Source organism: Anolis sagrei, chromosome 2 (genome assembly GCF_037176765.1).
Source record: "Anolis sagrei isolate rAnoSag1 chromosome 2, rAnoSag1.mat, whole genome shotgun sequence".
Taxonomy (NCBI): Eukaryota; Metazoa; Chordata; class Lepidosauria; order Squamata; family Dactyloidae; genus Anolis; species Anolis sagrei.
Window position 1 is genome coordinate 281,976,012 of NC_090022.1, and position 25,784 is coordinate 282,001,795.

Genomic DNA, 25,784 nt, shown 5'->3' on the forward strand with positions numbered 1-25,784 from the left:
GTTGACTGGGAGTGGAGGAGGAAACTAGGCAAATTATTAGCATTAATGTTAGTAGCATTGTATATCCCGCTTCTGGAATCTAGTTAGAAGGATTCCAATGCAATCTGCCTCCTGCTCAAATCCACAGCTGTTTCAATACATTGTGATGTTTTGGTACTAAATTCGTAAATACAGTAATTACTACATAACGTTACCATGTATTGAACTGCTTTTTCTGTCGAGTTGTTGTAAAACATGATGCTTTGGTGCTTAATTTGTAAAATCATGACATAATTTGACGTTTAATAGGTTCTTCCTTAATCCCTCCTTATTATCCAACATTTTTGCTTATCCAACATTCTGCCATTTATGTTGGATAAGCGGGACTCTACTGTATAGACATCTATCTGTTGTCTGTCTTGTCATTGTATAATTGGCATTGAATGTTTGTCGTATATGTGTTCTGTGATATTAACTCGATGTAATATGGTGCTGCTATTTTTCTGTATTATAAAAAAATATTTATTTATTTATTTATTGTACTTATACCCCGCCCTTATTTATTTATTTTATTATTTATTTACTTTACTTCTATACCGCTGTTCTCAGCCCAGAGGCGACTCACAGCGGTTCACAACACACAAGAAATTCAATGCACCAATATAAAGAACAGTTAACAACCTAATCTAATACACAATTAGTACACAATTACTATAATAACCATTCACTAGCGTCTCATCACTTCTCATCCTGGATAGAGGTCTCAGGGCGGCTTACAAACTATGATAATAATTCAATGCCAGATTCAGATAATAACAATATCAGTAAATATTATAAAACTGTAAAAACAAATACATATCAATTAAAATAGCCTTTCAAATGATTAAAACATATCAAACATATCAAAAGTCTAGCACCAACTGAGTTTTGTAAACATTGAACAAATTGCTTTGCCGGTAAAGTACTATTTCTTCATTTTTTGCTGGTTGCTTGAGCATTCCGGTTGTTTGGATTCTGGTTAATTGAGAGTCTACTATATTTACTTCAATCACACTTTAGTATGAGTAATGTGGACTAGGATAACAGGATCATATGAAAAACCACAGCATTGTTTACCAAGTACAATCTTTAATATTCATCCCAACATGTGTTGATCTCCACGTTGAGGCTTGACTTGTCATTTACGTTGTCATTTACAGACTGCTTGTAACATGAAGGATGGTTGGCGCATGGGAAGAGGGAGGCTTTCCACTCTTGAGGTTCATGCACTGTCTTGACCGGAATCGTGGCAGCAGCACACTGGGAGGGAAGCGTCACTTTCAGTTTCATAGATCTTTCTTCTTGTTCTTAATTTAGATTTCGGTTTTTTCCTCTCATGATGCATGACATATATCATGTATTTATTCATGTAGGTGTTTTTCACCAACAATCCATGCACTTTTATGTTTCTCTTGGTCAATTTGTTTTTCACTTTTGAAGCAGCTGGTGTCTCGGTCATGTCATGACTGAGCTGAGAAAAATGACAAAACAAGATAATTGTATCTACTTAAGGAAAAAATAAATAGATGTTTATCAAAATGGCCACTTTGTTTTACGCTCTCTACCTTTGTGTCTCTTAACAGTTGCTTGATGTGTAGATAGCAAGCACAGAAAGCACAGACTAAAGTTACATTTTCTCAAAGTGTCAGTCTGCCACTAAATACAAGGAGGAGATCTGTAAAAAGTGCTGCAACTTTTTTGTAAGGTTCTTCTTGCAGGCTTAGGGAACCATGTAAATACCTTTTCACTAGAAATATGCAAATTATTTTAATGCACACCCTTCATTGTATAATTCATACATTTAAAACTTACCTTAACATTTTTCATGAGTTTCATGAGTGAAATGTAGAGTATAGAAAAACCAATGAATAGCACTGCACCACTAACATACAGCTTCTTTAGGTACCTCCGGATATTGTCTGAGCCAAAAATACACCGGCATACTTGACAAACTGAACAATAAAGACTTTTAGATGCCTCTCTCCTAAGTGATTGCTCTGCTTCCTGTGCTGACCAATCAAAATCAAAGCCAACTGACAGGAAGACTAAAGACAAGACCATTCCCAAGAGAAGAACATAGGAGTAATAGCCTGGAAGAATCATCCCTACTGTATGGTGGTCAATTGTGCTTTCATATGGGCAACATCATCAGCCAATCAGGCATGGAGGAATTCTATGAGGTCATAAAGAGGCTTCTGATCTTTCTAAGAAGTATTCTATGATGTCACCAATACCTCAAAGGAGCAGCCCAAGATAGAAATAGCTAAGTTTTTTGCACATATTTACATATTGCTACTCGTAAATGACAAACAGCTTGGGAAGGTATGCTAATATCTTACAAACCATGTGTATTTTTAAAGGCTTTCATGCGATACCATACCTAAATGATTCCGACCCAGCTTACTTGTCCAAACATATCTCCTCCTATGAACCATCTAGGAGCTTAAGATCATCTGGGGAATCTCTGCTCTCGATCCCGCCTGCCTCACAAGTGCGATTGGCAGAGATGAAGGACAAGGTCTTCTCAGTGGTGGCCCCCTCCCTCCTGACTTTTTGAAAAAAAGTAAAGACCTGGCTCTTTGAGCAAGCTTTTGAGAATGCAGTGGAATAGATAACACGGAACTATGAATGATGAACATGGAATGACCAGACAATGTTACTGGATAACGTTTTTAATAAGATGACACCGATTATTATAAGCTTTAACGGTTTTTATTTAAGTTTTATATTGTAATGTGGATTGTTTTGAATGGCACTTTTATGAATGCCTGACATCGAATTGTGCCAATCTGTAACCTACCTTGAGTCGCCGTATGGCTGAGAAAGCCAGGCTATAAATATAATAAATAAATAAATAAATAAATACCATATGTTGTCCTTCCATACATTTCATTATTATAAGTTCTGTGTATTTTTCTCTCATAAGGGGTTGGTTAATCTCTGATTTGCTAATAACACTACTATGTCACAAAATGATGCATGCGTAAAGGGTGAAATGTTTGGAAGTCTGTGATTTAGAAGATATGAATGCTTCAGCCAACTTTTTAGCTTCTCCTGGTGATCTCTCCTTCCCCAACTTCCCCTACTCCAAAATTAGCAGCCCCTTCCTCCCAAGAAAACCTAGGTACTTTTAAAACCTGCTCCCAGTAAATCCCCACTTAGGGCCCTTGCACACAGCCATATAACCCAGAATATCAAGGCAGAATAACCCACAATATCTGCTTTGAACTGGATTATGTGAGTCCACACTTCCATTTAGAGAATGAAATATTGGGACAGGCCATGAGAACTGGCAACACTAGTTGTCACCATCAGCATGCAGCAGGTTACCTGATTTGGTAGCTTTAGGTGGTATAGAGTTTTAGGTTCGTTCTGTGACCATACCTTGAGAAGCTGGACTTGGCCACAATGGTCCATGCCTTGGTTACTTCCAGATTGGATTACTGCAATGCACTTTATGTGGGGCTGCCTTTGAAGACAGCCCAGAAATTGCAGTTGGTATAAAGATTGGCGGCCAGGCTTCTAACTGGAGCTAAGTATAGGGAGCACACGACACTCCTATTAAAGCACCTTAACTGGCTGCCAATAAGTTTCCAGTTCCAGTTCAAGGTGTAGGTTATGACCTACAAAGCCCTAAATGGTTTGGGCCCTACCTATCTTTGTGATCACATCTCCCCCTATGGTCCGGCACGGGCTCAAAGATCTGCCAGGGAGACTCTCCTCACTTTTCTGCCTCTGTCGCATGTATAATTGGTGGGGACAAGGGAGAGGGACTTCTCGGTGGTGTCCCCCTGACTTTGGAACACCCTCCCCAGGAAGATTAGGCAAGCCCCCACACTATCCTCCTTCTGTAGGGACCTGAAAACCTGGATGTTGTAGCAGTTTTTTGAGAATGACTAGTCCCCAGTCCCAGTGTCTAGGTCATCTGTTAGTACTCTGTTCTGCACTTTGCCCACTTTCCTGGCCGTATGAAACACTGTTTGCACTATCCCTTGTCCAGCCCTTTTTTAGTTGACCATGCCCATTTTGTAGTCCTAGCCATTGGTTTTATTGAAACTTGTCTGATGGAGTTATAATTGCAATTGGTTTAATTTTTTCTTGTGTTCTAGTAGGATTTTTGTTGTCTCGTGATGCCTTTATTTTTATTTGTTTGTATGATTTTCTTCTTGGCAATTGAAAGTTTTCCTTAATATGTTTGAAACTCCCCTGAGTCCCTTCGGGGAGATAGGGCAGTATACAAATAAAGTTTTATTATTAGTATTGTTATCTACACTGCTCTATATCCCAGGATCTGATCCCAGGTTATCTGTTTTGAACTAGATTAAAGGAGTCTCCACTGCCAAATAATCTGGCATAAGAAGATAATCTGGGATCAGATCCAGGGATATAGGACCAGTGTAGAAGAGGCCTTAGTCTTGCCATACCTATGACCTCTTTTGTACCATTTTGGCTAAAATTGCAGTTGGCTGTGAAAGCAATGACCGGAGCAGCAGAGCTCTTGTCAGATTTAACAGCCAGTTCTTACTGTTTTTGTATGCCCTTGAACAAGTGCTGTGATTAATAGTTTCTTATGAGACTATAATTTCATTTATTTGGTGTGAGAAACTATGCTCCCATTGAGCAGGTGGCAAAACAAAGAAGGCATCAAATGAAGTTGAGGGTTACTTTGGTCTGGTAAGAGCCTTCAGAGAACCGTTTCACTCTCTTGGCATGCCCTGCAAATGTAACGAAGCGAGCCAGATTTACATTTCTGTGAAATTTTCTTTTATTGTTCATTATTTTACCTCTCAGGCCATAACAAAAAAAAGTATGCAGTCTGGCAAATATGATGTAGTGGAAAAATGAATGGGGCAGTAAACGTGGATTGGAATACAAGGGGGAGGCGTCAGGAAAAGTGACTCATGCTGCTTTTAATAATTAGGGGGAAGCAGGTAACTTGCTAGAAAGGAAGAGGACCTGGGTTTCCAATCCTCCGCAGCTGTTATTAGTGTCCTTTTGAGTTAGCCCTTTCCACAGCTTCCCAAGCGAAAACATTTCATTGCCAATTAAGCTACATCCCTACAAGCTTTAATTTGCAGCAGTTCAAGAGCTCCATGTTTTAACTTAGTCTGTATTCCTGTAACAGTAAGAAGGAACACACAAGCATGAATAGAAGCCAGCAAGTGGACTCCTGCCAAACAGTCCCGATTCAGTTAATAGTAGGAGCCAGATGTGGTGGTGATTATTCCCCTCCATCCATTTCTGCCAGTGGTTGGCTCACTGCTTTCTTATCTTGAAGGTGTAGTTCAGAGTTCCAAGCCAGTTAACATTTCATGAGAAATATTGAGGGCTTAAGAAAGGGGTGGAAATCCAACCTTCTTCATCCTGTTAGCTTTACCAGGAGTGTAGCTATGGGAAAAGGGAGGCAGAAAAAAAGCGTGCATTCCCCAATTTAAAAAAATCTTCTCCAAACGAAATATTCCTTCAATCTCCAAATATCTACCATTGCAGAGAGTGAGACACAGAAAATCATTCATATTTACTTGTGTTATTTGTGTTGTTGCGTGCCGTGAGGTCCCCAATTTATGGAGACCCCAAAGCAGACCGGTTGTGGGGTTTTCTTGGTGAGAGTCACTTATATTTGGGTTGTTGTGAGTTTTCTGGGCTGTATGGCCATCTTCCAGAAGCCTTCTCTCCTGATGTTTCACCTGTATCTATGGCAGTAATCCTCAGAGGTTGTGAGGTTTGTTGGAAACTAGGAAAATGGGATTTATATACCTGTGGAATGTCCAGAGTGGGAGAAAGAACTCTTTGCCTGTTTGAGGTAGGTGACGATAAAAATGATGACAATGCTATGGAAAATGGACCGGCTTCGGACTAAGTTGATGATCATAGAACTTGGATTTAGATATGGCCAACCAATTTAATTTGCACTATTTTAAATTATTTTTAATTTAAATTAATTTTTTACCTATTTTGTAACTGTTGTTTTGTCTGTTTGTATATGGGGGGGGGGGGCATCGAATTGCAGCTGGCTGTAAGCCACCCTGAGTCCCCTTTGGGGCTAGAGAAGGGCAAGGCACAAATATTTGAAATAAATAAATAGGTGTGAATGTTGCAATTGGCCACCTTGATTAGCATTTAGTGGCCCTGCAGCTTTAAAGCCTGGTTGATTACTGTCTGGGGGAATCCTTTGTTGGGTGGTGATTAGCTGGCCACGACTGAGTCTTGTCTGGAATTCCACTACTTTTTGAGTGTTGCTCTTTATTTACTGTTAGAGTTTTTTTTAATACTGATAGCCAGATTTTGTTTATTTTCATGGTTTCTTCCTTTCTATTGAAATTGTCCACATGCTTGTGGATTTCAATGGCTTCTCTTTGTTGTCTGACATGTTTTAGAGTCAGGCCCGTAGCCAGGATTTCGTTTCGGTGGGGGCTAAAAAGTTTTCAGGGGGGGTTTCGGGCGGGGGGGCTGAGTTTCGGGGGGGAGGCTGAGTCTGAGTGAAAGAGGGTTTACCTTAGCAAACTTTTTGTATCATTACCCCAATACCCCCATGCATATGAGAAGTTTTTCTCTTAGGGCGGTTCCTGTGCTGAGCATCTCTGGCATTGAAAGTGTTGGCCTGGTGTAGGATTCCTGTGAGAGCATAGCCTTTCTGCTGGTGTACCGTGCGCCCAGCACACCAGCGGACAGCCTATCCCAGCTGCTTGAGACTGTGTCAGAGTGGTCCCTGAGGTTCCCCAGACTTATCGTCTTGGGGGATTTCAATATCCACGCTGATGCTGACTCTTGTTCATTAGCGGCTGTGGACCTAGTGTCTACCATGGAGACACTAGGACTCTCCCTCTGTACTACTGGGCCCACGCATCGGGCGGGGCACACGTTAGATTTGATTTTCAGCACAGGAATTCAAGTGACCCAAGCCTCCACAATAGAGGTTCCATGGTCGGATCACTGCGCACTGAGAGTCCGGTTGGAGCATGCCTACCCACGCTGCCAGGGCGCCGAGCCAATTTGGGCTCGCCCAAGGAGACTTATGGAACCCAGTAGGTTCCGGAATGCTCTGAGGGATCTGGAGCCTGCCAGTGACTCAATCGATGTGCAGGTGGACACATGGAACATCAGGCTATCCAATGCACTCGACGAGATCGCCCTTAGATGCCCTCTCAGACCCCGCCGAAATCGGTCTCCTTGGTTCACCGAGGAACTTCGACTGATGAAGCGGGAAAAGAGACAGCTGGAGGGCGTGTGGCGAGAACTCCGTGACAGAGCATCGAGATCAGCTTATGAGGCATTCAGGGAATCCTATGAGCATGCTATCACTGAGGCAAAGCGAGTATATTATGCTTCTTTGATAACGTCTGCTAGCTCACGCCCGGCAAAATTGTTCAAAATAATTTGATCTCTAACGACGGTTCCTACCGTCCCAAAAAGTGGTAATCAGGCCCCTCCAGCCGAGGTTTTTCAGAGCTATTTTGCAGACAAGATCTCGCTACTTCGCCGGGACCTCCCTGCCACAATTGATACAGTGAGAGAACTTGAGACCCCGTGGCCACTTGCTGGGCCCATCCTCGACCGGTTCATCCTGCTGGATGCAGGGGCTGTCGATAGGCTCATAGCTGCAGCTAGACCGACCACTTGCTCCCTCGATCCGTGTCCCTCTTGGTTGGTGAAATCCTGCTTGGAGGGATTACGTGACCCTCTGTTGAAGATCATAAACAGCTCCCTTGAGCAAGGAGTCTTTCCAGAGGGTTTAAAAGAGGCGGTGGTCTCTCCTTTGCTGAAGAAACCAGATTTAGATCCCTCGGTTCCCTCCAGTTACCGCCCAGTTTCAAATCTCTCGTTCCTGGGCAAGGTGATTGAGAGGGCAGCAGCGGAGCAGTTGCAGCAATTCCTAGACAACACAGCCAGACTAGATCCCTTCCAATCTGGCTTCCGTGCAGGGCACAGGACAGAGACTGTGCTGGTCTCCATCACGGATCACCTTCGATGCCAGCTTGACCAGGGCGGGTCAGCGCTGCTCGTGCTATTGGATCTCACAGCAGCATTTGACACAGTCGACCACAATCTCTTGACCCACTGCCTTGCTGTTGCTGGAATCAGGGGGACAGCTTTAAACTGGCTGTCCTCCTTTCTTCACAACCGTGGACAGCGAGTGGAGAGGGGAGGCCTGGTCTCTGAGAGGTCCCCTCTATCTTGTGGGGTTCCTCAGGGGGCCATTCTCTCCCCTCTGTTGTTTAACATCTATATGCAACCACTTGCTCAGCTGGTTCGAGGTTTTGGGCTTGAGTGTTATCAGTATGCCGATGACACTCAGCTGGTGCTGAAGATGGAAGGCCGACCGGACTCTGTACCCGATTGTTTCCATCAGTGCCTCAAGGCCGTTACTGGATGGCTGCGTGCCAGCAGGTTGAGGGTGAATCCAGCAAAGACGGAGATCCTATGGCTGGGTGGACCAGGCAGTGGGGACATCCATCTGCCCACCCTGGATGGCGAGGCGTTACGCCCGTCATCATTGGTAAAGAGTCTGGGAGTCCTTTTGGACCCTCTGCTGACAATGGAGGCCCAGGTCTCCGCCGTGATCAAAACCGCCTTCTTTCACCTGCGGCAGGCTAGACGGCTGGCCCCCTACCTGTCCAGGGACGACCTAGCTACGGTGATCCAGGCCACGGTCATCTCAAGGCTGGACTACTGTAACGCCCTCTACATTGGCCTCCCTCTGTCGGTGATTCGGAAGCTCAAGTTGGTACAAAACGCAGCTGCTCGGCTTCTTGCGGGAATTCCGATGAGATGCCACATAACACCAATCTTACTACAGCTGCATTGGTTACCAATTGAGCACCGGATCACTTTCAAAGTGATGGTACTCACCTTTAAGGCCTTGCATGGTCTGGGGCCAATGTATCTGAGGGATTGTCTCACCCCCTACCAACCCCAGAGATCCCTCCGCTCTGAGGACCAAGATCTATTGGAAGTCCCCAGTGTCAAGACCTTGCCTCTAACGGCAACCAGACGCAGAGCCTTCACAGCAGTGGCGCCATCAGTCTGGAATGCTCTGCCACCTGAAGTTCGTGCCCTGCGGGACTTACCAGCTTTCCGCAGGGCATGTAAGTCATACCTGTTCCGACAGGCTTTTAATGTTTGATACTGTTGTTTTTAAATTGTTTTAAATTGCTTTTAAACTTTGTTAGATTTTAGCTATCCTTGTAAGCCGCTCCGAGCCCCAGGGGAGTGGCGGCATATAAGTTTAAATAATAAATAAATAAATAAATATATTGAGTATGGTGATCAGATCACGATATGAATAAACATAACAGTTTAAATAATGCACCAGTAAGGGCTTTTCGCGAACCACCATGAGAATTTCGGGGGGGGGGGCTGAAGCCCCCCAAGCCCCCCCAAGCCCCCCCCCCCCCGGCTACATGCCTGTTTAGAGTGGTCCAGCATTTCTATGTTCTCAAATAATATGCTCTTGTCCAGGTTGGTTCATCAGGTGCTCTGCTATGGCTGACTTCTCTAGCTGGATTAGTCTGCAGTGTCTTTCATATTCCTTGATTCGTGTTTGGGCAATGCTGCGTTTGGTGGTCCCTATGTAGACTTGTCCACAGCTGCATGGTATAAAATAGACTCCTGCAGAGGTGAGAGGATCCCTCTTGTCCTTTGCTGGACATAGCATTTGTTGGATTTTCTTAGTCAGTTGATAGATAGTTTGTAGGTTGTGTTTCTTCATCAGTTTCCCTATGTGGTCAGTGGTTCCCTTGATGTATGGCAAGAACACTTTTCCTCTGAGTGGATCTTTGTCTTTACTCTCATGGCTTGTTCTTGGTCTTGCAGCTCTTCTGAAGTCTGTGGTGGAGTATCCATTGGCCTGTGTATTTGCTTGGTAACTTTTTCCTGCTACCTTTTTTCTTTGGATACCTAAACTGTATTTCCTAATGTTCAATAGCATAAAAGGTGGATGGATTACAGTTCAGCTCTTTGCTCCTCCTCTGTCAAATGCACCACAATCCTCTCTGATGGTTTACTTAGGGATATATGCTATTATGTTCCTTGGGACTACTAATACCACCACCTCCTCCTCCCTTTTCATATATAGCACCATTCCTGTACATGGTGCTTTATGGGTAAAAGAACTAAACACTTCCCAGCCCTCAGGCTTAAAGACTAATTAAGGCATGACACAAAAGGAAGAGGGGATTAAGTTCAGCAAATACTGTCTCTTCTTCTGTCCCTCTGAGACAAGGGCAGTTGCAGTTGGGATGGATAGAGGACTTTCCTCTGCTTCTGCAGCTGGGCATGATGAACTGTGGCTGCCTCTTCTTCTCTCCCTCTGAGGCCTGAGCAGTGACCATCAGGATGGAGGGAAGTCCTTTCGTCTCTTTCTGGGCTAAGCATGATGGAGATCTGCCTGCTCTTCTTCTCTCCCTCTGATGCTAGGGCAGTGGCAGTTGCAATAGAGGGAAGGCCTTTCATCTGCTTCTGAGCTTCCCATAAATATGGATGGAGCATTATCCTTATTTAGGATTACAGAACTCTGATAGCTCATCCAATTGAAAATATCTGACTTTATACAGATCACATTGTTAAGTAGCAAGCAGTAAGTGGCGTAAGGATCAATGCAGTAAGGAGTGAGCCAAACCACCTAGCCAACATTGTGTGGTTACATCCAGGGTGGGGCAGCTGCTAGGAGAATAAAGGAGCAAAGTACTATTCCTTGCTGTGGGTTGTTGGAGCTGGATTGTTGGAGAGGTGTGTTTGGTGAATCGGAGGAGTTTGCTGGAAAGAGTTTGGAGTTACACAAGGCTTGTGTCTCAAAGAGAATATTTGGACTCTGTATGTATATATGTTCTTTTATATAAACTTTGCAAAATACAAATGACTGAGTTTGTTTCTTGGTCAAAGGCAAAAGTCTTCCATGTCTGTGAATGTCTACATTAACCTTCATTGCGACACACATTACCCAGGTTTCCACAGAATTTGGGTTGATGAGCTAAAATGATTTAAATTTAAATTACATCTTTGGTAACTTTATTATTTGTTTATTTTGTATCAAAAGCATTGCATAAATTAGTATAAAACTGATAAAAATAGAAGGTGTGCAGGTGATTAAATATCCTTTGAGCAAAAATGGGCAACAGCAACAGCATCGTCTGTAGCCTCCAACAATTCCTCCTCTGTACATGAGGCAGGGCATACTGCACAAGCATACAGATGCAGAGTTGTCTGTTCTGCTCCACAGTCACACAAGGTATGGGATTCTTTTAGGCAGTGCCATTTTGCCAGGTTGTCTTTTGATCTGCCCACTCCGCTTCTGAGTCTATTCAGGGACTTCCAAGTTGCCCATTCTTGGTTTGCCCTTGGAGGAAGACCCTCACGGGAGTCCATCCAGTTGGGGTTTCCTGGTTTAGCTGCCCAGAGGTATACTCTTGCTGTTGCTGGAGGGATGCCAAGAGGAGTGGTAGTTCTCATAAAGCTTTTCCTTGATTTGAGTCTACTGGGAGGAGGCTAGTAGCCATGTAGTGGATGGCTTTCACAGTGTTCAACTTAATTTCTCTCACATTTAGCAGCAACTTCCTGTCCTACATTGGGGGAGGGGGGCAATGCCAGCTAGCTTGTAGAGTTTATCAACAGGTGTAGGTTTAAGACATCCTGTGATTATTCTGCATGTTTCGTTCAATGCTATAATCACCTGCTTTGCATGGGCAGACCTATGCCAAACAGGGCAGGCATACTCAGCAGTTGAGTAAGACAAGGCCAGGGCTGGTGTTCTTATTAATTTTGGATCTGCACCCCATGTGCAGCCAGTAAGTTTTCGCAGGATGCTATTGCGTGCAGCTACTTTGTGCTTGGTGTTCAAGCAGTGTTTCCTATATGCTAGTGTTCGTTTTAAGGTGACACCGAGATTTTTAGGATGGAAACGATGTTCAAGTTCTTGATCTTCCCAAATGACTTTCAATTTCTTGTTGGCTTCACGGTTGATTCATATCCGTATTAACAGTTCTTCTGCTTTGTCTCTCTTTTTTCCTTCCCCCATCCCTTCCATCTCAGAGTGAATTGGATGAGAATCAAATCCAGATGGCTGGTGACGACGTGGATTTGCCAGAAGACCTCCAGAAAATGGTGGCTGAAGATCAAGTAGAAGAGGAAGACAAAGATTCTATTCTGGGACAGTTTCAGAACCTCCAAAATATGGACATGGACACTATCAAAGAGAAGGCCCAAGCTACTTTCACTGATATTAAGCAGGCAGCTGAAGAGAAGTGTTCTGTAATGTAGTCAAGACCGTGACAAGATCTGTGTACAGATGCTCACTAGCCATGTATGGCTACTCCCACTGCTCACTTGCCAATTTGTATTTGTATCAGAAGTGTTTCAGGGTTTCCTTTCCAAATAATGTAAAACAAACAAACAAATCAGATGTATCTACTGACAAAGAGGTGGTGGGATTCCAAAACTGCAGACAATGAGCTTAAAGCTCTGGCAGCACTTAAAAAAACAACTTTTTGCTCAGTGTTCACAAAAGCACACCATACTTCCAGGTTGTGAACTGCATGATAAAATTCACCTTGTTAAGTATGATAGACGCCTTTATGACAATTTTCAATAATTTCATTTTCCCGGATTTAAGAAAGATATAATAGTTTTCATTCAGTTGGGTATTAGAAAAGTGTTTCTTAGCTAGGGAAGTTTAAAGATGTGTGAAATCTATTTTGCATATGGCCTTTGATGAGCAGTAACATTCTGAAATAAAGGGATATCAATTGTATACAGCGTACAATGATGTTGTGAAGTAAAAGGACAATAAATATTGTGTTATAAAGGGATCATGTCTTGTCCTGTATAAAACATAGATTTAGTGTCAATATATTGGGTCAGTTTGAAAGGGAATAATAATGATTTATGGAGGGGAGAATGCAAAAGGAGCCACGTGACTTTTGAAACACAGGATGTTTCAAAACACAGAATATATTATTTGTTGAACACATCAAAACAAAATATTGTATAGGTTTATCTGGCTGAGCATAACTTCACATCACCTTCAATAGCTGCCATATTTTGTCAGGTTTTGCTCCTGGGGTTTTACAAATAGCCTAGTATACAGAAATTTGTTGAAGTTTATCTAATTTCCATTCCACAAAAAACCATAACCAACTAATTTTGTCAAATATTTAAAGCTAGACTCGACATTTGGCATCATAGCTGAGCTAAAAAAATAACCAGATGCAAAGGAGGCAGCACACCTTTCAGCACAGAGAGAGGGAATGTGTGCTTTCTAGATGTTGGATTAGAAACTTCCACCACCCCTAGCCAGGCCACTCCATGTTGAAAAAATACAATCTAATGACATCTAAGCCACCCTATCTAGCATCCCAAATAATGTGATCCTCCAACTCCATCCATTTTTTCTTAACCCAACTCTTGTTCTATGATTCTTTCTGAAGATACTCTCATTGACTTCTTTGCCAATCTCTCCTTGTCATGACTTCAGAAGTAAGTTTAAACCACAAAGTGGTACAAGATGAAGGGGTCAGTCTCTGCTTGAGATACAGGAAAGTTGGTGCCAACCTGAGCAGATATTAGTTAATTCCTCAGCCAAACTAACATGCCGTATATATTCAAGTATAGGCTGACACGAATATAAGCTAAAGCAGCTAATTTTATCACAAAGGAACTGGGAAAACGTATTGACTCAAGTATAAGCCGAGGGTGGGAAACGCAGCAGCAACTGGTAAATTTCAAAATAAAAATAGATACCAATAAAATTACATTAAATGAGGCATCAGTAGATTACATGGTTTTGAATATTTACATAAAATTGTAATTTAAGATAAGACTGTCAAACTCTGATTAAACCATTATTCTAACCATCTTCAATGTAAATGTGCACATGTATCCTTCCAATAATAATAGAGTAAAATAATAAATGTAATAATAATAATAGAGTAAAATAATAAATGTAATAGTGACAATAATAAATAGAGAAGAAGAATAAATTGTAGTAATAAAAATAATAGTAATAGAGTAAAATAAGAAATAACCTTGACTCGAGCATAAGCCAAGGGGGCTTTTTCAACCTAAAAAGGCGGCTGAAACGTTTGGCTGATACTCGAGTATATACGGTAATAGTTTTCTTGCCCATTTCATCACAACTCATTTCTGCTTCATGGCTAGTATTATATTACATTCAAACTTCCTCCATTATTCATATGTTTGTCTATCCACTTTGGTTTTAGACAATATTTTTCCTGCTATCTTTGTCCACCAACTGACCTGTCATGTCATCACCATCTGACAAATTTCACATTTCTGTTACTACTCACATGCCTGATTTCTGAGCATAAATGTCAATCTATATGTACCTCACTCCATGCTTCTGATGAATCATAGAATCATAGAATCATAGAATCAAAGAGTTGGAAGAGACCTCATGGGCCATCCAGTCCAACCCCCTGCCAAGAAGCAGGAATATTGCATTCAAATCACCCCTGACAGATGGCCATCCAGCCTCTGCTTAAAAGCTTCCAAAGAAGGAGCCTCCACCACACTCCGGGGCAGAGAGTTCCACTGCTGAACGGCTCTCACAGTCAGGAAGTTCTTCCTAATGTTCAGATGGAATCTCCTCTCTTGTAGTTTGAAGCCATTGTTCCGCGTCCTAGTCTCCAAGGAAGCAGAAAACAAGCTTGCTCCCTCCTCCCTGTGGCACAAAAGATTTTCCTACAAACTTCTTCCTCTCAGCTTGCTTCAAAGGTGCATCAAGAACCCTTTTCAACTGTTTCAGACTAACATAATATTTGAATTCTAGGTTAGACAGACAAGTAGGCCTCATATAAGGCAGGTTCTTTTATTCTTAGTCATCAAAGATAGCATGTTTTAAGTATGCATAAGTTCCTCTATAGAAGTGGTGACACTTTTATTTTTGTCCAGTACACAATATTTGCATCCAGTTTAAGTTTTAGATGTGGATTGCATATGTGGTGTTATTTTGCATTGTGCCTAGCTCTGGGAGTTGTATTGCATGTGCATATCTACGCACAATGCATATTTAGCTGCCCATTGCAATTCACAACTATAATGTAACGCTGCAAGTGTAAAATTACACTCTGTTTCCTCAGTAAAAGCTCTTGGCTGGTGTGATGGCACGCCCGAGCCTTTGGGAAAACTATGTTGTCTGGCTTTACTCGGGGACTATCTGATACCTTCCATTAAGATTAATACCCTTAACAGACAGAGGCACTTTAGACATGGTGAAAAGATAACCAAATGAGTTTACTGAAACAAAATGAATAAAGAGTTAACTCCACCTGGGACTATCATAAGGTAACTTAAAACAATATATTACTAAAAGGGTTTTGCTGGTTGCAGTCATCTTTCTGGAATCTTTGAAAGTCTCTTGCCTCTGGTGCAAAGCGATGGTTATAAACTCTCTCAATCTTCTTCCTTGTGAAGCTTAGGCTGGCCAAAAGTTTCTGTTGTTCTTTAGACTAGTGGTACAAAAATACTGCTAAGTGCAGATGTTAAGGATGCCTGTTTTTGAATTGCTAGGCCTAGGGTTACCAGACAACCTCATGCCTAAGTCACAATAGCTCTGCTGTAGGAAGAGGAGGAGTCCAGCAAGAGAGCTCTATACAGGGAAATGGAATAGACCAATGGTTCTCAACCTGGGGTCCCCATATGTTTTTGGCCTACAACTCCCAGAAATCCCAGCCATTTTACCAGCTGTTAGGATTTCTGGGAGTTGAAGGCCAAAAACATCTGGGGACCCCAGGTTGAGAACCACTGGAATAGACCATCTAAGGCTGGCCTCTGGGGAGGGTGTTATGCACCACACAAAAACTAATACAAAGAAAGGTGTCTACACTATTGGGAAAATGTATAAACAGTGGAAACTGAAGCAAAGGAGAGGAAAGGGCAGTGCCAAGATTTCACAGCTGGCATTGCATCTTCCCACATTGGGACAAAGGAGAGCAGCGACCAAAGGCAGAGGATATGCTGGGACATGAGAGCAGAGCCGTGAAGGCATACAGGGTTTTGATGATCAAACTTTGTCCAGGGACACAGGAGGAGAAGGAAATTCACTAAAGAGTTTTGAGAATGGGCTCTGACATTTCTGGGCAGAGAGATGAATAGTCACAATAGTTTAAAAGAAGCACACACAAACAAGTATCCCATGCAGGGAGGTGTGTGAACACTTAACACCTCTAAACATCAATCTAGAATTCTGAGTCCAAACAAAACTCTCTTTCAATACTTCCCTTTTGCAGAGAGCAAAGTGAATCCAAGAAACAGAGTGGCATCCTGTTCTGAGTTTTGGAATATGGCTCTGGATACAAAGGTTCAAAATGCACTTGGTCATGAAAAACCACTGGATGACCCTGAGCAAGTCACACACTCTCCGCTCCAGAAAATCCCATGATTGTGTCAAATGGCTTATAGAATCATAGAATCAAAGAGTTGGAAGAGACCTCATGGGCCATCCAGTCCAACCCCCTGCCAAGAAGCAGGAATATTGCATTCAAATCACCCCTGACAGATGGCCATCCAGCCTCTGCTTAAAAGCTTCCAAAGAAGGAGCCTCCACTTGAAGGCACACAACAGCAACAGTAATTGTAAAATCAGTTCCTGACTATGTAGAAAACACTTTAGAAATACATTTGAAAAGCAGTTTACACCAACTCTCTCTGTGTTGCTTTCCCTCCTGTACATAGCCAATTGGACTTATAATAAGAAACATCTTGTTATAATTATCCCTGAAATTACTTTATTAAAGAAACAAGATTTGCTAATCTACTAAGTACTTGGAAGAGTTTCTGATTATCAACTAATCCAAACTAATCCCTTACAAATTTTGTCATGCATCTCATGGCAACACTGAGTAATATTTTCCCATGAAATTCTGATTGTTTCACTGGATAAAGCTGGAAACACAAATGATTTACTTGCATTTTTTAAAGAAATACATTTAAAGATGCCACTAAAAGAAGGAAGAAACTATTCCTTCATGCCTTACTTCTTTTGGACTTCCCTACCCTCCAATGTACATTTGATCTGTCACTGTAAGGAGCAAGATGAAGAGGATGAATGAAACCTCTTTTGGATTGTGCTTTTAAAGCAGTGGTTTCCAACCTATGGTACGTGGACCACCAGTGATCCTCGAGAACTAAAAAATGGTCTGCGGCCTCACATCACTACACCATTGCAGCAAGAGTGACTGGTCTCGAAAAACCCTCTTGTAGTGCCAAGGCTTATTAAATATGGTTTTCTGTGAGCAAGCAGATGGCAACTACTGGATGGCATATGTTCTGTATCAGAAACTAGAGCTGATGTAGTCTATCCAATGCAATTTTCAGAATCGGCACCCCAAATAACCAAACTGAATCTAAAGTTGACCAAAAACTGATTCATAATCCTTTTGGTACTAATGTTGGCAAAGTGGCCCCTGGTCAAAGTGGTCCCTGGTCAAAGTGGCCCCTGATGAAAGTGGTCCTGGTCACTGTGGTCCCTGGCCCAAGTGGTCCCTGCACAAGTGGTCCCTGGTCAAAGTGGTCCCTGGTCAAAGTGGACTCTGGTCAAAGTGATCCCTGGTCAAAGTGGTCCCTGCCCAAGTGGTCCCTGGTGAAAGTGGTTCCTGATCAAGTGGTCCCTGATCTAGTGGTCCCTGTTCAAAATGGTCCCTAGTTAAAGTGGTCCCTGGACAAGCAGTCCCTGGTCAAGCAGTCCCTGGTCAAAGTGGTCCCTTGTCAAAGTGGCCCTTGATCAAAATGGTCCCTGGTCAATGTGACCACTGGTCAAAGTGGTCCCTGGTCAAAATGGTCCCTGGTCAAGTGGTCCCTGGTCAAGCGGTCCCTGATCAAAGTGGTCCCTGGTCAAAGTGGTCCTTGGTCAAGTCTCCTCTGGTCAAAATAAGGTTGGGGACCACTGTTTTAAAGGTAGGTTGATATGTTTTTTAAAAAGAGCAAACCATTTACAGCACAAAGAAAAGCATCACCTACTTATGATTAGATATTAAGCCTAATGTATGGCCCTCCAAATTTTTTTGGACTCTAACTCCCATAATCCCTCTCTACTGGTTGCACTGCCTAGGGTCAAAACTAGGAAATAATGTATAAAAATCAATATTAAAGTGTTTAAAATTAATATTAATATTGTCTTTCTTTTTGTCTGTCTGTCTTTCCTTCCTACCTTCTTTCGTTCCTTAAGGTTACCTTCCTTAATTTTAAAGATCTGAACACAAATCTGAACATGCATTTGGTGTTTGCATAACCATTAACATCAAAACGAGTAACCTCATGCTGCAGGAATGCTACCTTTAAGACTGGGATTTTCTAACTCTTTTTAATGAATTCATTTGTTAAAAAACTCTTGAAACAGTGTTAACACTAACACATTAATCATGTTTTCTGTTACTTGTTATAAGTAATATGTTCCTTGTAAAAATTAACAACAAACAAGTAACAGATTTCTTTTTAACATAGCACCTCCAAATTGGCACTGGGCTATTCTAAAGCTATATGATGTGGGAAACATCCAGGGCTTTTCAGGCATATGTGCCAGGGACTGGCACCATATTTATGCCCAATGACAACAACTGTTTCTTTCCTTCTTGGGAAATAACTGCAGACTAGTAGACAAAAGCACGTGAATTAGTGATCAGTCCATGGGCCACCAATTTGTGTCACATTCCTTTGGGAAAAAAAAGCTTTTATGGTCAATTGAACAGTTAGAAATACTAGCAACCCTTCAACAATTCATGTGAGTGGTACCTTTGGTTTGCATATGAGTTCACTACATGAGATATTTTAAAGTTTCATCATCAGTGTGTTGGTTCGAATCTCGGGAGAACGCAAATGAGCTTCCTCTGTCAGCTCCAGCTCCCTATGCAGGGACATGAGAGAAGCCTCCCACAAGGATGGTAAAAAAAAATCTGGGCATCCACTGGGCAACGTCCTTGTAGATGACCAATTCTCTCACACCAGAAGCAACTTGCAGTTTCTCAAGTCGCTCCTGACACGAAAAAAAAGTGTGTTGACAATGGCTGTTTCTCTCAATTAGAGATAAGAAAGTGTCCAGTTTCAATCTGACATATCTTAAGTTCACACTTTCAACTAGAACTAAGTTGCACTTAGAGATCCTTGCTGCGATGGACAGCTCTGGAAACAGATGGGGAAAATGAACAGGTTAGAAAAGTGCATAAAATGTGTGCAAAATACTGCTGCCTTCAATCAAGAAAAGAATTTAGACATACGCATAAAATGCACAAAATTGAGATAAATGAGCAAAAACAGGGATGGATCTTGCCTATAAGAAGAAACACGTAAATATGAACACAGACTTCACCAATAAATAAAATAATAAATAACTTTATTTATAAACCGCCCTATCTCCCCTAAGGGACTCAGGGTGGTTTCCAAACAAAAGTGGCAAACATTCAATGCCAGGAAAACAAAGCAAAGAAACCAAAATTCATAGAACAACAAGGATATTAGAAGCCATATTTGTGGACTTTGTTGATATCCAGATCTCTACTTTTGATAGATCTAGGTATGTAAAAACACCTCTGTTTTGACTGTATTCCTCTATGAATCCTATTGTATTTTTGTTTCATGCCAAGCTATAAAATCAGGAAATGCTGCATTTTGAATTCACTTTTTTTCCTGTTATAGAGGATATGGAACTTTCAAAACTTTTGATGATGTGTATAATAGTACTTGTGTTGAAAATATAGATGTAACAATTATAACAAATGTAAAGTTTCTCTTCCCCCTCCATTCCCTTTCTCCTCTTTGGTGACATAGTAGATATTTAGATAGTTTTAATTTACTAACCAAAGCTTCACAACCCTCCTTCTTTGTTCTCCTTTTTTGAGTGAAAAAAAAATGGAAATGCATTGTGTGTGTGTGTGCGCGCGCGTGTGTGTATGCATGCATGCACGTGCGCACACACACACTCTTTAAAGATCCCAGTTCCTGGAAGCCCGAACTGAGAGACTCAGAAAGTTATAGTCCCCAAAACTAAGGCCAAAGTCTTCTTGGGATTTACATCATAAGTGAACTTAACTATGTGAGAATTTGAACTGTGTGCTTGTATAATGTCCATATCCAGTACAGGGCTGCTTTTAAGTTACTATATAGCAGAACCAGCAATGTGCCCAATGCACATTGGTGCCCAATGCACACATATATCATATTGGGCACTTGTGTTGGTGTCCTGTTACACATCTTTGCAATTCAGTAAAGGGATTTCTCTGCAGCTTTGCTAGACACCATATGTAAAGTTACATAACATAACAAGTCATATTGGTTTCTGGTGTAACTTTCCCAATTCCATAAAGAAGAGTAGTGAACTGGATGAGAAATTAACTGATGTAAGATTATTCTCATTGGCCAATAATAGTAATCCAAGCCAAAGTTTCATCTCCATGTCAGAAAATGCATGTTTTAATCTTATCCAAATGCATGCAGGCAGCTCCGAGAGCCTGAGTCTGCTTTCTAAATTTTTAGAATCTGAGACAGTGTTTAATTTTATAATAACTTGAGGTTTTTTCTTCTTCACTCAGGTTAACAGAGTAGATAGACATGAAGATATATCCACTGGCTATATATTCTAGGATTCCTTCCCCACCACACAATTGTAGTAGTTTGATACTACTTTAACAGTCTAGCTAACACCCTATGGCAGCGTTTCTAAATCCAGGGGTCAGGACTCCTGGGGGTGTTGCAGAGAGGAGAGGGTTCAGAGGAGTCACCAAATGCCATCAGAAAACACAGTATTTTCTGTTGGTCATGTGGGTTCTGTGTGGGAAGTTTGGCCCAATTCCATCATTGGTGGGGTTCAGAATGCTCTTTGATTGTAGGGGAACTATAAATCCCAGCAACTACAACTTCCAAACGTCAAGGCCTATTTTCCCCTAACTCCACCGATGTTCACATGTGGGCATTTTGAGTATTTGTGTCAAGTTTGGTCTGTTTGAGTCCACAGTGCTCTCTGGATGTAGGTGAACTACAACTCCAAAACTCAAGGTCAATGCCCACCAAACCATCCAGTATTTTCTTTTGGTCATGGGAGTTCTGTGTGCCAATTTTGGTTCAATTCCATCATTGATGGAATTCAGAATGCTCAGGTTATTTATTTATTTTATTTATTTATTTACTTTGCTTATATACCGCTGTATCTCAAGCCCGAAGGCGACTCACGGCGGTTCACAAACAGTAAAAACAGTAGAAACAGCAGTGGTTCCATACAACATATAACAATTGACTTAACACATTATCCATAAATTACCAATAAGCAATTACAATGCACAATTATTACAAAAAACAACCGTACCCAATCTTCTCATCATCCAAGCGTAGTCCAGGTTCGTCGTCCATTGTTCCATTCCTATGTTCCATTACCAGATTGCACTAAATTACTCAAACGCCTGCACAAACATCCAGGTCTTCACCTTTTTGCGGAATACCATTAGAGATGGTGCTAGTCTAATGTCCGTAGGAAGGGCGTTCCACAGCCGAGGAGCCACCACCGAGAAGGCCCTATCTCTCGTCCCCGCCAGCCGAGCTTGAGAAGCAGGCGGGATCGAGAGCAGGGTCTCCCCGGAAGATCTCAAAGTCCTGGTGGGTTCATAGGCAGAGATGCGGTCAGATAGGTATCTTGGGCCGGAACCGTTTAGGGCTTTAAAGGCCAACGCCAGCACTTTGAATTCAGCTCGGTAGCCAGTGGAGTTGGCGCAACAGGGTGGTTGTATGCTCCCTTCACTCCGCTCCTGTTAAAATCATGGCTGCCGAGCGTTGGACTAGTTGGAGCTTCCGAGCTGTCTTCAAAGGCAACCCCACGTAGAGAGGTTAACTATAAATCCCAGCAACTACAACTCCCAAATGACAAAATCAATCCCCCTCCAACCCCACCAGTATTCAAATTTGGGTGTATCAGGTATTTGTGCCCAATTTGGTCCAGTGAGTGAAAATACATCCTGCATATCAAATATTTACATTACAGTTCATAACAGTAGTAAAATTACAGTTACGAAGTAGCAACGAAAATAATTTTATGGTTGGGGGTCACCACAACATGAGGAACTGTATTAAGGGGTCACAGCATTAGGAAAGTTGAGAACCATTGCCCTATAGAATACTGTTAGGTGTAGTTTGTTGAGATATTAGAACTCTCTGGCAAATCATTCTAAAAAGCTCATGAAACAACAAATCTAAGGAGGCCATAGGAGCTGTGCCAAGGTGGTCTGAAAGTGCTGTAATTGTGTGATGCAAAAGAGAGCTAAGGGTTGTGGGCTCACACTGGCTTCCAAGTTTTTTTTATCACTTCACCTGTTTTCCAAAGCATCAACCTTCTTAATGTCTGTGAATATAAAGCAGAGGGAAAATATAAATGAGTCCTTAATATTCCAGGAGTCCTCCTGAGGTCTGTGGTCCCTATGCAGTATAAGAAATGCTTCAACACTTTGTGCTGTAAGAAGAATTAATACACCAAAACATTTCATCCATTGTAGGAAGATCCTTCTATGTTCCATTTCCATCTAGTGTCTGTTGTTTGCTATAGCTCTTCGGACCTTTGTGTTAACGTCACGAAGCAAAGTACATTATTTAAAAACACAAGCACCAAACAAGCCTAAAGCTCTTGACCTCTTGAATTAAAATGTGACAGGAACATCTTGAAAATCTTATTGAAAGCATCTGGCGGTTTAAAGGAGCTAATTAAATTCGTCAGTGCATATAGGATCAGCATGTTCCTGGTTTAAGGGGTCAAAGGAGAAAGTACAATCAGGATCCCTAAACAAGGGACTAATGAGAGTCCGTCAAATGCAAGGGTTGATAGGAGTTAACGGGTTTGAAATATAATTATAGTGATGACTGTCAGAGAGATAGAAGATGATTGGTATTTTGAAGACCTTGTTTTTCAGGTTCTCATCATCGATATATCTACAATGTCATAGGGATAGAGACAGATCTGTCTATTTTGATTTCTCATTTCTCGCCTTGTTGAGAACTTTCTTCAGTTTTAAGTCTGGTTCATCTCAAACTGAAACTTTATTTAAGTTCCTCAAATCTGTGTACAAAATATGTGCATTTTAATATGCATACATTTGGTATATGTTTTGGTCTAATATACACATTTTCCATATTATAATATATTAATTATATTGTGTTATGTTATATTTATTATATTATATTATATATTGCATCATATAATATTATAATACATTTTAATGTTATTTCTCTACTATATGCATTGGAGGCTGAATATTTTCAATTTCAGATTTTTTTTTATTTTGGAATCTCTATTTGCCTATATGTACTTAATGTGATATCTTAAGATGCAATCCAAGTCTAAACATTACATGTATTTCTTTTTCATATACAATTTATGTGCATATCCTATAGATCATTTTATACAGTTTTTAATAATGTTTTGAGGAAACTAATTTTCTTTATATTGAACTGTCAAAAAGCAAAGCTGTCACTATTTCAGCCACTCATGTGGACAATTCTGGAGTATTTTGGATTTTGGAATTACAGGTAAGTGATGCTTAATCTAAATTCTCTACAAATGAGAGTATTTCTTGCAGAATTCAGAAAAGGGCCAATTCCACAAGCGTTTTGGTTCACATATTTGTGGGAAAAGGGGGGGGGGGAAATGTACCCATTCTGCCAACTTAGCAGTTTGAAAGCATGCAATGCAAGTAGATTAATAAGTACTACCTTAGTGGAGAGGTAAAAGGATGCCCCATGCAGACATGTAGGCAAAAAGATCGGAAATATCTATGAACAGCTGCCTCCTTTGGCATGGAAAATGGAACAAGAGCACTTCCCTATGGTTGGAAGTTGAGCATCGCTTCCAGACACCGGAGATGAAAAAGGGGAAGGCCTTGACCTTATCTGTTTATTGTATATTGTTGTTTGTGTAAAAAGGCACTGAATGTTTGCCTTATATGTTTACTGTAATCCTCTCTGATTCCCTCCGGGGAGATAAAGTGGAATATAAATAAAGAGTATTATTATTATTATTATTATTATTATTATTATTATTATTACCCCATAGAGATCTACATGCTAAACTGGTGAAGTCATGATAGGCAAAGCTAACCTCAGCTCTCTAACAGAAGAGCTCTTCCTTTGAAGGTAGCAGAGGAGACACAATTTCAACAAGTGCCATATTTTCTTTCTATGGGGATGCCCTGGATGGAGATAAGGATCCCAGCTTCAGATCACGGATCAATCAAAAAGTTGCTGGGTGACTTAGGGAAGACAGGGCATAGGTTTGCATTAGTGGCAACATCACAAGTCAAAGCAAAACAGCCAAGAGCCAAATACATCTACAATCATGGAATCATAGGGTTGGAAGAGACCACAAGGGCCATCCAGTGTAACCCAACTCCATGCAGGAATACACTATCAAAGAATTCTTGACAGATTGTTATCCAGTGTCTGTTTATAATTCTGCAAAGAACGAGTCTTCACCGCCCTTCTTGGCAGCATATTTGAGTGCTGAACAGCTCTTATTGCCTTTCTAATACTCAGGTGGAATCTCCTCTTGTATTTTGAATCTAGCAGAAAGTAAGCTGGCTTCACCTTCAGTACAACATCTTTTCAATATATTTAAACATGATTTATAATGTCACTTAATATTCTCTTCTTGGAGCTAAACACACCCTTCTCTCTTGTCCACTCCTTGTGGGACTTGATTACCCTTCTCTAGACAGTCACTTTCCAGCTTCTAATGTCATGCTACCCCTGTATTCTGGGAGATGTTGACAAACTGGAATGTGTCCAGAGAATGGCAACTAAAATGATCAAGGGTCTGAAGAACAAGTCCTATGAGGAGCGGCTTAAAGAGCTGGGCATGTTTAGCCTGCAGAAGACATAACTGAGAGGAGACATGATAGCCAAGTATAAATATGTGAGGGGAAGTCATAGGGAGGAGGGAGCAAGCTTGTTTTCTGCTGCTCTGGAGACTAGGATGCAGAACAAGGGCTTCAAACAACAGGAAAGGAGATTCCACCTGAACGTTAGGAAGAACTTCCTAACTGCAAGAGAGCTGTTCAGCTGTGGAACTCTCTGCCTCGGAGTGTGGTGGAGGCTCCTTCTTTGGAGGCTTTTAAGCAGAAGCTGGAGGACCATCTGTCAGGGGTGCTTTGAATGTGATTTTCCTGCTTCTTGGCAGGGGATTGGGCTGGATAGCTCATGAGGTCTCTTCCAACTCTATGATTCTAAATCAGTGTGTTTCAATTTTTTTTTCTGCCTCAGTACCTTACATGTTGATATTAATTTTGTTCTTTTTGGCCCAACTCTCTAATATGTTAAGGTCATTTGAATTCTGTCCTCTGGGGTTCTAGTTATTCCTCCTAATTTCGTGCCATCCACAAATTCAACAAGCATGCCCTCTATTCCATCATCAAAGTCATTGATAAAGAAGCTAAATAGCACTGTGCTCAAGACAGAAACCTGTTAATACCCCACCAACCACTTCTCTCCAGGATGAAGAAGGGGTTCAGCCGGTCAACCAATTAGAAATCCACCTCAGAGAGGCATTGTCTAGCCCACATTTTACTAAGGAGCTTTACTCCTGTGTCTTCAACTCCTGTGTTCCTAGGACACAGAAAACAATCAGTCATCAGCAATGCTTTTCTTAGCAATGAGAAGAAAAGCAATGGGGAAAGTTTCTGTTGTTTCATTTATTCAAGCTAAGCTCTTTTCACAAAGGAAGCTTAGGAGGGAGAGACAGGCAGACCTTAAGATGGAGATTTGTAGTTGCCAACTGACCAGGAAGACAGACCT

The 25,784-nt window shown here is 41.5% G+C and overlaps 1 protein-coding gene across 1 annotated transcript in view; it reads left to right on the forward strand.

Annotated features, from left to right (window-relative positions):
• The window catches only part of CPLX4 (complexin 4), a 59,491-nt gene extending 46,670 nt beyond the window's left edge, over positions 1-12,821 (forward strand). Inside the window, exon 3 of the mRNA XM_060760796.2 lies at positions 12,046-12,821. Within this exon, the coding sequence (XP_060616779.1) occupies positions 12,046-12,273 (228 nt within the window). The 3' untranslated portion in view covers positions 12,274-12,821. The remainder of the gene's footprint in view (positions 1-12,045) is intronic.
• Positions 12,822-25,784: the final 12,963 nt, after the last annotated feature.